The 14,671-nt window shown below is 34.9% G+C and overlaps 1 protein-coding gene across 2 annotated transcripts; it reads left to right on the plus strand.

Moving 5' to 3' along the window:
* Window positions 1–2,758: 2,758 nt before the first annotated feature.
* LOC129275908 (ribonuclease P/MRP protein subunit POP5-like) lies at window positions 2,759–13,836 on the plus strand. Of its 2 annotated transcripts, none has more exons than XM_064109009.1 (6): window positions 2,759–2,931; window positions 4,716–4,806; window positions 6,423–6,571; window positions 7,502–7,639; window positions 8,897–8,980; window positions 9,531–13,836. In XM_064109009.1, exons 2-6 carry the CDS (start codon window positions 4,787–4,789, stop codon window positions 9,644–9,646), a joined length of 507 nt encoding a protein of 168 aa, XP_063965079.1. In that variant the 5' UTR covers window positions 2,759–2,931; window positions 4,716–4,786; the 3' UTR covers window positions 9,647–13,836. The 2 variants fall into 2 exon arrangements, with proteins under 2 accessions (XP_063965079.1, XP_063965085.1); XM_064109015.1 differs by having other exon boundaries at window positions 2,762–2,869; window positions 9,531–11,713.
* Window positions 13,837–14,671: the final 835 nt, after the last annotated feature.

Raw genomic sequence — 14,671 nt, forward strand, 5'->3', positions numbered from 1 at the left:
TCACGCATGTGTATTGGCTGCCCCCCCCCCCTCGGATCGAACCCACGAAAAATATATATATTTTTTAAACTATGACATAACTTGAATTTTCTCCAAACCTTAATTGAATTGCATTTTATTTCTAAAAAATGGCTTAAATTTGAAAACAAATTAAATTTGTTTTCAAATTTATTTTTTCAAAAAAAAAAAAACAATTTTTTTATGAGGCCAATACAGGTAGTAATTGCCCTTCCTTTGGCCTTTCACACCCTCCACATGACTGTGAAATATCTTTAATGTCAATGATTTGTATGTATAATTTTTTTATTGAGGAAATAAAGTTGAATTTTAATAACTTGATAGAGGGGCACTAAGGCACTTAATATGTTTTAGATAATTCATTAAATTTGACAATAATATGAGCCGGGAATCTGATGAGCACTATGTAAGTGTCCTTATTTAAATCTGAAATACTGTTTTCAGTGCATCAATTTTTTTATTGTTATCCGGCTATAATTTTACGATATGGTAGGATTCAAATTATGCATGATAAAGCTTAATATGAAAAATGGACTTCATGCCATGGCAAATAGCCTAGGGTAGCACCACTAGCGTACCTACGGGGGGGGGGGGGGGCAGAGGGGGCAGTCTGCCCCCCCCTGACGAGCCACAACCCATGCAAAGGACGTATCCCTGCCCCCCTGACGAGCTTGAAGACCTTTATTGGCCCCCCCCCCCCTGACGCTTGAAGACCCTTTTTTTTTTTTTTTTTTTTTTTCTTGTCAAATTTTTTTCTGGTACGAAATCCTTCATTTGTGATTGAAGACCTTTTTTTTTTTTTTTTTTTTTGCTTGTCAATTTTTTTTCTGGTACGAAATCCTTCATTTGTGATTGAAGACCCTTTTTTTTTTTTTGGCTTGTGAAAAATCCCAGGTACGCCACTGGTAGGCTGGGTAGCACATACCTTCAAGCTATAAAGCCTGCATGCCAGCCTTGAGCAACTTATAAAAAAAAACGACCGCTAGAATTAATCGTCACTCATAAGCTTAACTGCATATTCTTATTTGGCTCTATTCCACTAGCGTACCTACGGGGGGGGGGGGGCAGAGGGGGCACTCTGCCCCCCCCCCTGACGAGCCACAACCCATACAAAAGACATATACCTGACCCCCCTGACGAGCTTAAAAGACCTTTTTTGCCCCCCTGACGAACTTGAAGACCTTTAATGCCCCCCCTGAAGAGCCTGAAGACCTTTTATTTTTTTTTTTTTCTGGTACAAAACCTACATTTTTTTATTGAAGACCTTTTTTTTTTTTCTTTTTTTTTTTTTTTTGCTTGTCAAATTAGTTTCTGGTACGGGAACCTAAATTTTTTTATTGAAGACCTTTTTTTTTTTTTTTTTTTTTTTGCGCTTGCCAAATTATTTTCTGGTACGGGAACCTAAATTTTTTTATTGAAGACCTTTTTTTTTTTTTTTTTTTGCTTGTCAAATTTTTTGGCGGCCGATTTTGCCCCCCCCCCTGTGGAAAATCCTAGGTACGCCACTGCTCTATTCTCTCCGATTCTGATTCTCCTAGGTCTAGGACAGATATTTATGGTGGATGAGATAAACTTGATTTTTCATGAGATGATCATCCGCTCCGCGTACATTGAATGGAAGAGTAAACTTTTTTTCCTAAAGTAGGTCTACCATGTACAACCCCCCCTAAAAAAAAAAATGTCATCTGAATGTGATTTTTGGGCACTCCATCGGGCAGCCCCCCCCCCTGCACTTTCAAAACCGTACGTTCTGGGGCCCCTTATCATAGGCCTTATCTTGGTAAGGCCTAGGCCCCTGCCCCATAACCCCCCCACCTAAGGTAAATTGCCAATTCGTCCACTGCCAACTCGTCCACGAGCTATGGTTAGGAACTCGAAATTGGGGCCCTGGGGCTAGTTTATCCGAGAATTTTCCTCATGTTCATTTAGTATAATGCCATTCCGTCCAACAACATATCTCGTCTAACAACCATTTGGTCCAATCATCAGTTCGTCTAATCACCAGATGTTCGTCTATTACCATTTCCTCTAATAACCCGTTGGCATATATATAGCGACCCCCATTTTCTTTTCATTCATTCTGCACAATTAACACTTTAATTTAATTAGACCAAATGGTATATGCCGGGTATATGGACTAACTGGCTATTGGACCAACTGTTATTAGACGGAATAGCATATTAGACGTACTAAATGATCTAGACGCGGCCATGTGGTGTGGTGATGAGCGGACGAACTGATGGTAGACCAAATGATAGGAGATGGGTTGGCAATTGGACGAATTAGCATTAATTAGACGAATTGGATATAAACCAAGAAAAAGAAGGAAAAAAAAGAAAAGGACGAGAAAAGGAAAGGAATAAAAGAGGAAAAAGAAGAAAGAAAAAAAAGATCACAGAAAAGAAATAGAGAAATGAGAGAAGAAAAAAAAAAAGAATATAAGAAGAGTTTAAGAACAAGCAAAGAAAAAAAAGCATAAGAAAACAAAAGAAAACAGGAAAAAAAAGGAAAAAAGGAAAAGAAAAGAAAAGAGGTGAAAAAAGGGAGAAAAAAGACAAAGAAAAAAAATTAACAGAAAAAAACAAAAGGAGAAAAAATGAGAAGGAAAAACAAGTAAAATAGAAAAAAAAAGGATGAAAAGAAAGAAAAAAAAGTTTCCATCCTCACAATGAAGGCTCAAAATCAAAGTGGTGGCAAAAATAGTCATTTTCTGACTGGTTGCCAACTCAACACAATAAATGACAGAGAAGAAGCTTGTATTTATACTGCGCACGCGCGCGTGCACATCCTAAAAAAGTCTGTATGAAGCCGGCCCTGAAGTCTTAATCAATCCATTTAATATTCCATCGTTGTACGTAACTTTAAACATGTAATTCTATACTTGGTGGTAGTAGTGCTGTATCCTGATTTCATGTGAGTTAGCATTAGATTCTATATAGACTTATACTTTGTTTGTATAAAAGTTCAATTTGGTAAAGAATAGCCCGCGCCCGCTACTTTATACAGTGGAACGCTCCTTAAAATTGAGCCAGAAGTTCGGGGTGGTATACCCAGTTGTTGTGTGTCCGGACAGGTTGTGTGTCCGGACGATCAGTTTTAGAAAGTCATTTGGAAAAATTTACAAGCAAAGTTTCATAAAATGTTTGGTACGAAATGTTAGGTAATATTATAGAGAACAAAACAGAAGATGATTACAACTATTGAATTTGTATTTTTAGTGTAATCCAAAGACAAAAAAGAAGGCTTCAAAAATATAAAGTGTCCGGACACCCGACCCCCCATCCTATTTGATGGTGAGCCCGGACGCCGTTGGATTGTTTTCTATTGCTGCTAAGATAAGCCTAACTTAATAAGTGCTAGATGCAGATGCGATGTCGCTCATCTTGATCAAGATGTAGATCTAGATGTCATTATACATGGACATGAGTCAACTCATGACATGATATATAAAATGTAGATCTAGGCCTAGGGCCTACATCATACTAGTAAAATACTTTCGAGGGAAATTTTAAAATAGTTTTTTTTAAGACATGCCTGTGATTTTGTGAATTTATCAAATGTTCTTTTTAGTTTGTACTTTTTTAACTCATCATCTGAAGTCTAACTCTAAGAATTTCATTTTTTTCCTTTATCTTTTGTTGATGATATATTAGAATTTGAATTAATATGTATTTAAATGCTTGAATTTTTGACACTGTCAGTTTCTATTACATTTATTTATTCATCATAAATCTTGGCTCTAATTCAAAGTAAATTGAATTTTAATTTTTTTCTAAATTTAATCCCTTTTTTCCATTTTTTTTTCTGCCTATAGGCTATACCGTAGGCCTTAGTCTTAGAGAGCCCCATAAAAATATGCTGAAAATCAAAGTTTTTGAGCTCTTTGTTGAATAAGAACTATAATCCCCAAGTTTATAATGAAAACAAACCATTAATGAATGAAACTGAGTATTTTTTTTTGTTTAATACAAAAGTGTATTTTAAAGACTTATTTTGAATGTGTGTTGTAATATGTTGCATAGACTCACCATAGACAAGTTGGTTGCAGAGTGCCAGTGTGAAAATCCTTGTTTTATACCACGCTGTACAACAAGTAATGATTTATTAAACTGGTAAAAAGATGGTGGCATATAACAGGGCAAGACGTGTCATTATAATCCTTGTTATTTATTTTGGTGTAGAGGGCGGAGGTGAGGGAGAGGACTTAAATTTGTAAAACAGCTAGTTACTGAGTTAGATGAAGAATTCTCTTTCTCCAATATAGATAAAGGGGAGGTTCACCCTGATGATACATTGTATGTTGTTTAATCCATAAAAAATAACAGCTATTAATTTTTAGGATTTTGATTTTATAGTACTTTAATATTTATGGATGGTTTTGAACGCATGCCTAAGCCTCTCTTTCATTCAGTTAGGTTGGCTGGATTTGACCCAGGGAGCTCTGGCCCGCTTCACGGGCCGGAGCCCAGGACTCGTCCGTATAATACATGTACTAGGCAGAAATGGGTATGGGGTAGAATGGGGATAAAAAACATGTTTTTTCAATGTTCACAACAGTGTCAACTGGGCTAAAATTAAAAATTGTTTGAATTTCTTGTTGGAGGAACACTATATAATTGATGTGCTAGTTTGAAGTAGAGATTACCAAATTATTTGAAATTCAATCAAATATTACATTCTCATGTGTTCATTTTTAGGTCGTTCATATGCAGTGTTAATCGATGTTCAACTTTGACCTCTTGAATTAATACCAAATGTGCATCAAAACATGGTGCGATTAAAGAATAGGTAAGTAACTAATAATACTTTCTGCAATCTGGAACTAACTTTAACCTATATTTACACATGTGGTTGTAATGTGGGTGCATTTGAAAGTTTTGTTTAGGTCAAGACATTTGAAAAGCATCTTCTAGTCCAAAAGAAGATCGTGTCCTTGCTCTTGATTGCCAATCATGAATCTTCGTCCTGAAAAATACTTAGTTTAAAAACAGTGACCCATCAACTGTCTTTAAATCTTGTTTTGTGTACTTCAGAATGCTCATTCTTCTCTTCAGCTGTTGATATTAAATATGATGCTATAGATGAAATCACAAAATATTTATCATATTTGGTGTTAATACAACTGCTTTATTAGAGCATATATTAGCATTTGAACAGAAATTTGATAGTTCTTTAATCTATAGGCTACTTTGCTCTTGATCAGTCATTCTTGAGCATACATGTAGCAAGGGCATTATCAAATTAAGATCTTAAGTCTTAGTGATTTCAGATTTGAATTACTAACTCTATCTGTTTTCCTCCTAACTTTCTCCTTCAGTTCAATTTTTCAATTCATAGTTTATTAAAAGACATATTTTGATATTGTTCATGATATTGAATACAATTTGAATGGTGTCTCTCCTTTTTATGCATTTATGAGCAAAACTTATCAGACAGAAGTTAATTCATTCTATAAGACTTCAACCTCTTTGTACCTTTGTGGTGTCCCAGTTTCTGCTGCTTTGACCATTTGATATCATTTTTGCAATCTTACACCATTTTAACAAAAATGCATACATATAACTGCAATGTTCGTCTATAGAGCTTGGTACCTTGTTTTACATGTATCGTGACTGTGTCCTATATAAGCTAAAATTAAAGGAGAATGAAACCCTTGAAACCAGCTGAATCCATATCAAAGAGAAAAATCAAAGAAACATATTGTTGAAAGTTTGAGGAAGATTGAATGAATAATAAGAAAGTTATGAGCATTCGAATATTGAGATCACTAGTGCCATGTAGATCCTCCTAACGGCAATGCGACCAAGATCTGTGATATCACACACGTACAACTCCCTCATTACTTAAGTACTTATTTCACTTATATTCTCACTTTTATAGAGTCTATCACAAGGTGAGGTGTTCTCTTTATGAGATGACAAGTACAGAGGTTTCACAACATTATATCATTGATGAATCGTTTGTCATATGATTAGAATGAGCAAAAAGAGATGTTTTGGGGTATATTTTCAGTGTCCAAATGGGAGAGTTGTACGTGTGTGACATCACAGATCTTGGTCGCATTGCCAATGGGAGGATCTCCATAGCATTAGTGATATCGACATTCAAATGCTCATAACTCTTTTATTGCTAGTCCTATTTTACTCAAAGTTTTGTTGATCTTATTCTTTGATTTTTCTGCTTTCACAAAAGTTAACTTGCTCCAAGAGTTTCATTCTCCTTTAAGATTCACTCTGACCAAGCATTGAATAATTAGCCAAGAGTATTTTGACTATAATTGAAATCACCACGTCTTTAATGGATCATAATTGAATTCCTAATGGTCAGTCATATACCGGTACTTTTATTGTGTAATCTGGTAACTTGAGGGATGAGAGTAGTATCTGTTTACCATCATGATGTAGGTATGTCCTTGGTGAGTTGATTCTAGAAGATGGTAAGATGGCAACAGAGGCTAAACTCAACACATATGTGACACAGCAGGCCATCAAAGCAGCTGTACATCAGTTATATGGTGACTTTGGTGTCGGTGCTGTTACTGCTGGTTTTAATGGTAAGGATTCATAACAATCATCTTATCTATGGTTGTATTCAATGTTCATTTCCAAAAACAAACAGCAACATTAATCATGATTCTTAACACAATTACAAATCGGAGATACAAAGAGAAACAAAGGATGTGTTTCAATTCCCCCATTCCTGGTAAAAGTAGTCTTTCAGATCTTGATTTAGAAGAAAATTTAAATTCCAAAAAATTTGCATTTTGAAAAATGATCAGCATTGCAAATGCAATGAAATGTGACACTGAACGTTATTGAATATTCGATATCTTTGAATGTGCTTTCGTAGGGAAAGCTTACACATTACTTCGAAAAGCACACGCCACAATTGATGGGTCAGACTGCGTAGTAAGCTAAGCTGGGAAGAGCAGGGAATTTAGATGATCACGCATAATTAGCTTAAAATTTTTGACCGAGAACAGTGCATTGCTGATCGGATTTGTTTTCTGCATTTCTTATCATGATTCATGTTGCTGTTTGAATTTGAAAATCAACATTGATAACACCCTTAGCCTTAAATATGATTTTTCAATTTATAGACATAATAGTTTGTTCTTGTCCAGTATCCTGTATCTTTTTCTTTGGTGTAGTAGAGCTGCACAATACATAAATATTATATTGCGTTTCAGTAAACAATTACTTTGGGTTTTACGATTATGCAATATTGGGGAAAACATGACTGCCTAAAATTGTCATGAATCAATGAAAGAAAATCGTATTGAACCAACTCACCGGGTTCCAAGGGAAAAGTCAATAATCAGTCAAGCATATCCAACTATTTTCCCCCCTCTCCATATGCACATGCTGTGCTAAAGAAAGAAAACATGATATACTTACAGAATATGAACATTGCTTGACTTTTTATTTTGCCCCATTTTGAAATTAAATCTGTTTTTTGTTTTGTTTGTTTGTTTGTGTGATAGTCAAGTATGTAGGACAACAGACCAATGTTGTACTCATCAAGATTCGTCATAGGGCCATCAAATACCTCACTTCCTCTCTCCCATTTGTCACATCAATCTCCAAGATTCCATGTTGCTTCCTAACTCTTCATGTTGCTGGTGAGTTATACCACATTCATATCACAATGTTTTTTGTCTTGCATGCTGATGCATACATACATAAGCTAGACATAAATGTCACTTTTAAGACGGCGGCAGAAGTGTTGTTAACATTGAAATCTTAGCCAAAGGTTAAATTTATGAAATGTCATCATAGCTGAAATATTGGCACCCATTTCATAAAACTGTAAAATAAGGGTAGGTATCACTGATCATTTGACACGAGTTCAGGTCACATGATTAAGGTCAATGAACTTTGACCATGTTGTGGCCTCAACATTGAAAACTTAACCAAGATTAAGATTCTGAATTTTTAGAAGACTTTGTAAGTTCAAATCCCAGTCCATAAAACTTGTACGGTATTTAATGGTTGTCAAGTATCAGGAAACAGATGAATGAGTCACGAGGCCAAGGTCAGAGGTCACTTGGAGGTCGATAAGCTAGTATCAACTTATAAATGAATTTAACCAGAGTTTAATATTTGACATAATAAGTCTTTGATATAATTATTAATTTTAATGTTTGATCATTAAGCCAAGGTCAAAGGTTATTTCAGATCAGGTTATTTGATAAAATGTTATACTTTGTTCATTGTCCTAAACGTATTAAATCGAAATCGTGTGAGATAGTTATTGGATATCACAAATAATATTAAATAAAAAATGTGTTTCTAAGTCAGGTCAAAGGTCATGTGAGGCCACTGAACTTTGGGCTTACCAAATAAATTACTTTTTCTCTTATTTTGAAAAATTATTCATCTAAATTTGTGTTCATGTTCCAAGAAGATTGTGTGTAAGAAAGATCAAGTATCAGCTATGTGAGTAAAATTCAGGTTATTGGGGAGGTCCAAAACTTGAATGAAAATTGATATTTTGTCCTAGTGTCATAAGTAAGCTGCCATATACATTCATTTCCTTATTACTTTAAGCTGATACAGTGCATACAATGAACTATTGATAATTTTATCTCTCTCTTAAAATATTATTCATCATAATTGTTTCCAAAGTCGGCACTGATGCTATATATTGAATTGTGTGATGCTGCTGATGCAGGCTAGACTACCAGAAGTGTTCCATTTATGTGTGTTTGTAATAATTTATGTTTTTAATTCTTACAGTGTCAAGTTCCAACAGCGTCTGCAGTATTTTTCATTGATACTACTTGTTGTTATTTTTTTTAGACTGATTAATTCTTCAAACCACTGTTATTTTCTTTTAAAACCATTATTCTTTTTCATTTGGTGTTTGTGATTACAAGGTACCATGAGAGCTTGCCAGAAGTTTCTAATAAAGCACGATAGAAGGCAGTTGAAGATTCTGTTCAAGAATAGCAAGACACAGGGTAAGGGTTATCTTTTCTACTTTTAAGTAAGAACTCCTTGGCCTTTGTTCATATGTTCAGTTTAGTTCACATGTAATTTGGGCCATGGTCTCTGACTGTGAGCTAAAATGAAAAGTTTTACAATTTTCTATCTATAACCGCATCTCTGGACCAAAGTATATTTGAATGAATCACAGTTCAGAATACAGTCCTGAATGTGTAACAGGTGCTCATCACAAAAAATGATATCAATATATTTGGGCTTATTGCCATGATTCCTTATATTGATTCCTCTATATGTCACATCTTATGGTCTTTACCTCACTTACCTTCATTGATAACTCCTAAACTTCAGTGAAGAATGTTTGTATGGCAACAGCAGATCCAGCTATTTTCCAGAGATTATAGGTATTTACTGTGCTTCTCACAAAATTTAGTGTTAGCAAATTAGATTCCACTCCTCATATAGTAGCAGACCAGACTCCGTGGGCATTTCTTTAATGTGAAAGCCGAGTTTAATGCAGTATAACCCATATTTATGCAAAAATATTACCCATTTCCATCCTTACAGCTGAGCGGAATGCAGTGTTAGATGCTCTTAAACGATGTCAGGTCAAAGAAACGGCATGGGTTGAACCGAAAGATGATTCTGATACAGATGATAATGGCAGTGAAGAGCGAAGGTGACCCTTGTGTGACTTCCTATATATGAACAGCAAAACTATTACACTATGAGAGCAAAGATGATGTAATGGTAGCTGAACAACAGAAGTGAAGTCTCTTAATGGATTGGTCAAGTGACAAGGACAGAAAACTTTCTTTGAGAAATACGGAGAGCTAAACTAAAATGCAAGGATGGTGCAACTATGGTTGAACAACAGAAGTGTCAGAGATTCTATGTAGTGATGAGGGCAGAAAGTTGACCAAGGGTGGTTTTTTTTTATCTTAATTTCAAAGGTAAGGATAATGCAACTATGGTTGAATGACAGGAGTGGAGTCTCAAAACGGCTTGGTGTAGTGTGAGAGGTAATTGTCTAGGACCAAATCAACATTTGAAAAATCATAGTTGTATGTTTACAGAAGTGCAGTTACTTTGTGATTTTGTGTATTAAGGAAAGTATTAGGAGTATAGTGGAATGAAAGACATTCAAGACGAAATCAAGACAAATTTAAATTCTTCAGTACTGCTAGGATGTTGCAAATGCCCTAAATGATGATGGTGATGATGATGGTGCACAGCATTTGTATAGCGCCATATATCTGTCAACGACATTCAAAGGCGCATTTTTGGAGGAGCCAGCCAATCTGGGTCGCCTAGAAGGGCGCGCACACAGAACTGTGACCCGCAGGTCTCTCCTCCCGATATAACTGATTCGAATGCAGGTGGACCGCTACACCGGGGTTCCCCCCAGCCCCTACTCTTATTCGAATAGTGCAGTGGGTTCTGTAAATTTATAATTAGACCTACTTTACTGGGTCGTATTTCGAAATACCAAAATCTGACTTATTGATAATATGTCTCTATGAAAATGATTTTACTCTCTTTGTATAATATGGGCCTTATTTCAAATATGAAAAAATATGAATCATGAAGAATACTGTAAAAAAAATATTAGTGAAATTCAAAGCGAATTCTAATGAAAACAACTGCAAAAGTGAAAGAATTGCCTATCAAACCTTTTCAGTGTTTAGCATGTGTGTGCCAAACTTTACTAAACACTTGAAAAATTGTGTTTTTTACAGGTGCTAAATATCATATGTTTTGTTGTCACCTGATAAAATCAAATGTGATATTTAGAACACAGAAGTTGCAGTTTAGAAAACATAAAACTGGGTTCTCTATATCATAGTTTTAAATAGCTTTCAAGTATATTTCCATTTGTAAATTCCTAAGAATGTGAACTATTTACTAGTGACACAGATATATACCATTATTGCTTTTATTCCATCAATTTTAGAATTAAATAACCATCATATTAGCATTGGCCATTGGTCATAGCACTTTTGAAAATATCCAAGCAGTCTTGAGTTTCATGATACACAGGACAAAGAATTCAATACTTGGGAGTTGATCATAGATTTGTCAATGAATGCTAGTCTTCAACGCATTGATGATGATGAATATACAATACTAAAAAATCCTGTCCATTTGTTATTATAGGCTTATTTTGTTTAATAAGATTTTAGTTTATAAAAGTTTACATGGGAGAAGATATGTCATTACATTAACGCTAGTCTAGTCTAATAAAACCCTACCTTTTATTTCACAAACTATAGGGCAAGGTGGTTTTGTTTTATAATTTCATATCTTTAAACTCAATGAAGTAGCAGGGGCTGCGGAACGGTTTTCAAAGAGAGGGGGGGCGAGCCAAGAGTGGGGTGCTGACCATGCAAAAAATCACAATCATATGGTAATTTTTATGTTTCTGTACACGTAGGGGGCTGAAGGCCCCCCCCCCCCCCCCCCCCGGTTCCACGGCCCCTGTGTAGTTAAATGAAATAAGCTCCCCTTCCCCATGTTATATATGGTTATGTCAGGTCTTTCAATACAAAAGGAATGATGTTATTACCTGAACAGTGTCTTGATCAATTTGCGGCGGCTATCAAGGATGTGATGGAAGCTCAGTATCTCGGTGTGATAAATGAGTGTAATATTAAGCTTTGAATGTATAACTGAAACGTTGGATGGGATGCATGTTCATGTTCTTTTTATATAAAACTAAAAATTAAAAGTCAGATCCACATTTAGCTTCAGTTTGTAGTTGAAATCCTCAGCTTCTTTTGATTTCTAATCCACCCAGTTCTAAATAGACCATATGATAAGGGATTAGGATAGCCGCTGTGAAATCTCAGACCACAAATCCATGGACGCAGCTTATCTTAATCAGTTTCTTTACTTACAGTGCAATTCAATAATCTAATTGAATAAATGAGCATTAATTATAGAAAAATTTTCATACAGGAATTTGAAAACAGATGATCATTTCATTCAAAAATGAAACTGGAAAATATTTGTGTCTGCTGAGAAACTAGAGTTTATTGGAATTTGTGAGTTATCTCCCAGCAACACATTGAAAAATGCAGACAAGATAGGACATGATAAATGGAAAGCTGACAACACATAGTTCGAAACATTTTGAATTTGTCCCTTAAAGTTAAATATACAGGTCAACAGTAGACCCTTACTTTAGATGGAAATAAAAACCACTTTGGGTGGTATTTTAATTATTAAACCTTGGTTTAACTCTAGACTAAACAAGAAATTTAGTCCACACATCTGTAGAATGCTAAGTTTCTTCTTACTTTTACAATATCCATGATATAGATAAGGTACAAAAATACTGAAAGTAATTTTATTTTCATATTTTACAATGTCAACTTTTTGCTGAAGGATCTGAATAATTTGTACCTTGTCTTAGAGATTGAGATGACGGAGGCACTCAATGAAAATGTATAAGTTTATCTAGATTTAACCCTATCTAGGCCGGGGTTATTTTGGGAGTTCATATGGCCGGGGGGGGGGGGGGGGGGGCCTCCCAGGCGCCCCTTGAGATCTCGGCCGTTGGCAACGTGATCGCGCCGAAAATTGGCACGCAGGTTGTCTGGACATAATCTACAAAACTGTATAGTAATTTATTTCATGTAAATTGGTATTAAGCGATTATGTTAATTTATGCGTAATTAGTATGCAAAATCATACTTTTCCCTCTAACTCCCTAAACAAAGCTCAAATTTTTCCAATTTTTGGTATAAAAACTCTTTTTGGTGTTTATATTTTTTTTCAATTTCTTATGTATTTCTTTGTTTTTTTTACCTTTTGTTTTTCATTGTTTTTCAATGAAAATTGTTGGGAACTCTTCTGAGATCATAAATGGCATAAAATAAATAAATTTAGACCAGCAAAACTAAAAATAATCATACATTTATGATTTTTGGTTGAAAACAGAATTGCGTAATTTCGGAAGCTAGTACCCGGGTGACGCAAAACTGGTCTCAAAAGTTGCGCAAGACTTGAAAGTAAAAAGTCAGCGAGCGGCGCAGTAAAAAAAATTCGCACAGCAAAAATATTGCGCAAATCGTTGAGGGCCCCCCCCCCCCCCCCCCCCCGGCCTGGATAGGGTTAAAGGCTATGAGAATAGCACCCTTTGAGTTAAAGCTGATATTCCTAGTCCAATGACCCATTTTATCAAACTATTCATTGATGATAATCTTACCATCAATGGTATCTTTTCATCTTTCCACAATCAAATTTGTTTTTACCTTGTGAGCTTTCACCTACTTGTTCTGCAGACTTCTTCAGACTAACGCTGACTCGCCATAGACCAGGTAGTATCAGCAGCGTGGTATGGTTGATTTTAATTCACTCTGGAGCCTTGTTACCATGGTGAATTAAATTTATAGCAAAGATGTAATTAATGGTCAGTTTTACGAAAAAAGGTATATATAGACTTGTCTCATGAGCGGATGATTTGAAGAAGTATTAGTATTAATAATTCGCAGGTTTCTCTGGGTTATGCAAATTTTGAGTCGAGAAGAGTGAAAATATATCCCCATGTCAACTGATTACATGTAATTTTTTGTAGTTTTGATGTGGCGTGTGTCACTATTCCAGTTTATTAATATATTATAAAAATGTATTTGAATTCTACATTCTCAAAAATGTGTTTGTCCTTAACTATTCTGCGGAACATTTCATGAAAGGACTTGTTCGATGTTTTATCCGACAATCACAATAGTGACAATGTTTTTCAGCCGATATAAGATCAAGGAAAGTTGCAGATCTGACTACTTGTCAGACAGCAAATGTAGATGAAATATTCTCCTGATGTAGATTGTATGAATTAAAAACATTTTAGTTGATGTATTTTCTGACTTTACATTGAAATTTATCTTTTCTTTCTGTATAGGTATAAAACTATATCTCAAGCATAGAATTTGTTAGAAAAATTTAGGATATTATCTGTTTATGGCTGCTTAAAGAGTTCATAAGGGCTTTTTCTTTAAAAAAAAACATTCCTGAGAATATGGTTGAATTCAAATTTTTACACAGAATAAATGGTTAGAAAAAAGATCACTACACATTATTTAACCTTTACCTAACTCTACATCCTGTCTAAAAGAATTGAAGTTTTCAACCATTCAAATATCCTTTGAGTATCAGATTGCGAGGGATGCTGGCAGTCCTTGGCTCTACCCAACCGATATATACCAGGTGCAAAAATTTTGTTTTGAAACAACGGCCCAAATTCACGTTAGTTTCATTCAAAACTGCAGTGTCTAGAAACCACCTTGTAAATTCAGACCAGAAGAGACTCTGGTTACTTCAATCCCTTTTTTTGGCATCAAAAATTTGTATGAATTTAATGTATCTGAAATTTATTGGCTCACGTTTATAATTGCATTATCTCAGCAGAAAGATCAAATGTTAATCTAATAGAAGCCCTCTTGCTGATGGCTTCAGTGTTTATTTCTTAAGTTTTATACTAAAAAATAAAACTTCATTTACTTTGAGTGCTATGTCATCAGTCTCATTAATATAACATTTATTATTGAAATATAGGGATGTGCAAAACATTAATCACTCTAAATTCTTATTATATGTGATATTTATAATTCAAATGTGTCAACAATATTCACGTTTTTTAAACAAATGACACTGTGATGCAGCATTCTGCACTTATTCTGAACAAAGTAAACAAAAAACAATAATGA

The sequence above is a fragment of the Lytechinus pictus genome, chromosome 2, assembly GCF_037042905.1.
Source record: "Lytechinus pictus isolate F3 Inbred chromosome 2, Lp3.0, whole genome shotgun sequence".
In the NCBI taxonomy this organism is placed as follows: Eukaryota; Metazoa; Echinodermata; class Echinoidea; order Temnopleuroida; family Toxopneustidae; genus Lytechinus; species Lytechinus pictus.

What these genes read in the sequence shown, in the direction of transcription:
- LOC129275908 (XM_064109009.1), top strand. Translation starts at nt 4,787, where the DNA reads ATGGTGCGATTAAAGAATAG. An exon ending in CCTAACTCTTCATGTTGCTG is followed by an intron (nt 7,640 to 8,896) that starts GTGAGTTATACC and finishes TGTGATTACAAG; the next exon opens with GTACCATGAGAGCTTGCCAG. An exon ending in CAAGAATAGCAAGACACAGG is followed by an intron (nt 8,981 to 9,530) that starts GTAAGGGTTATC and finishes CCATCCTTACAG; the next exon opens with CTGAGCGGAATGCAGTGTTA.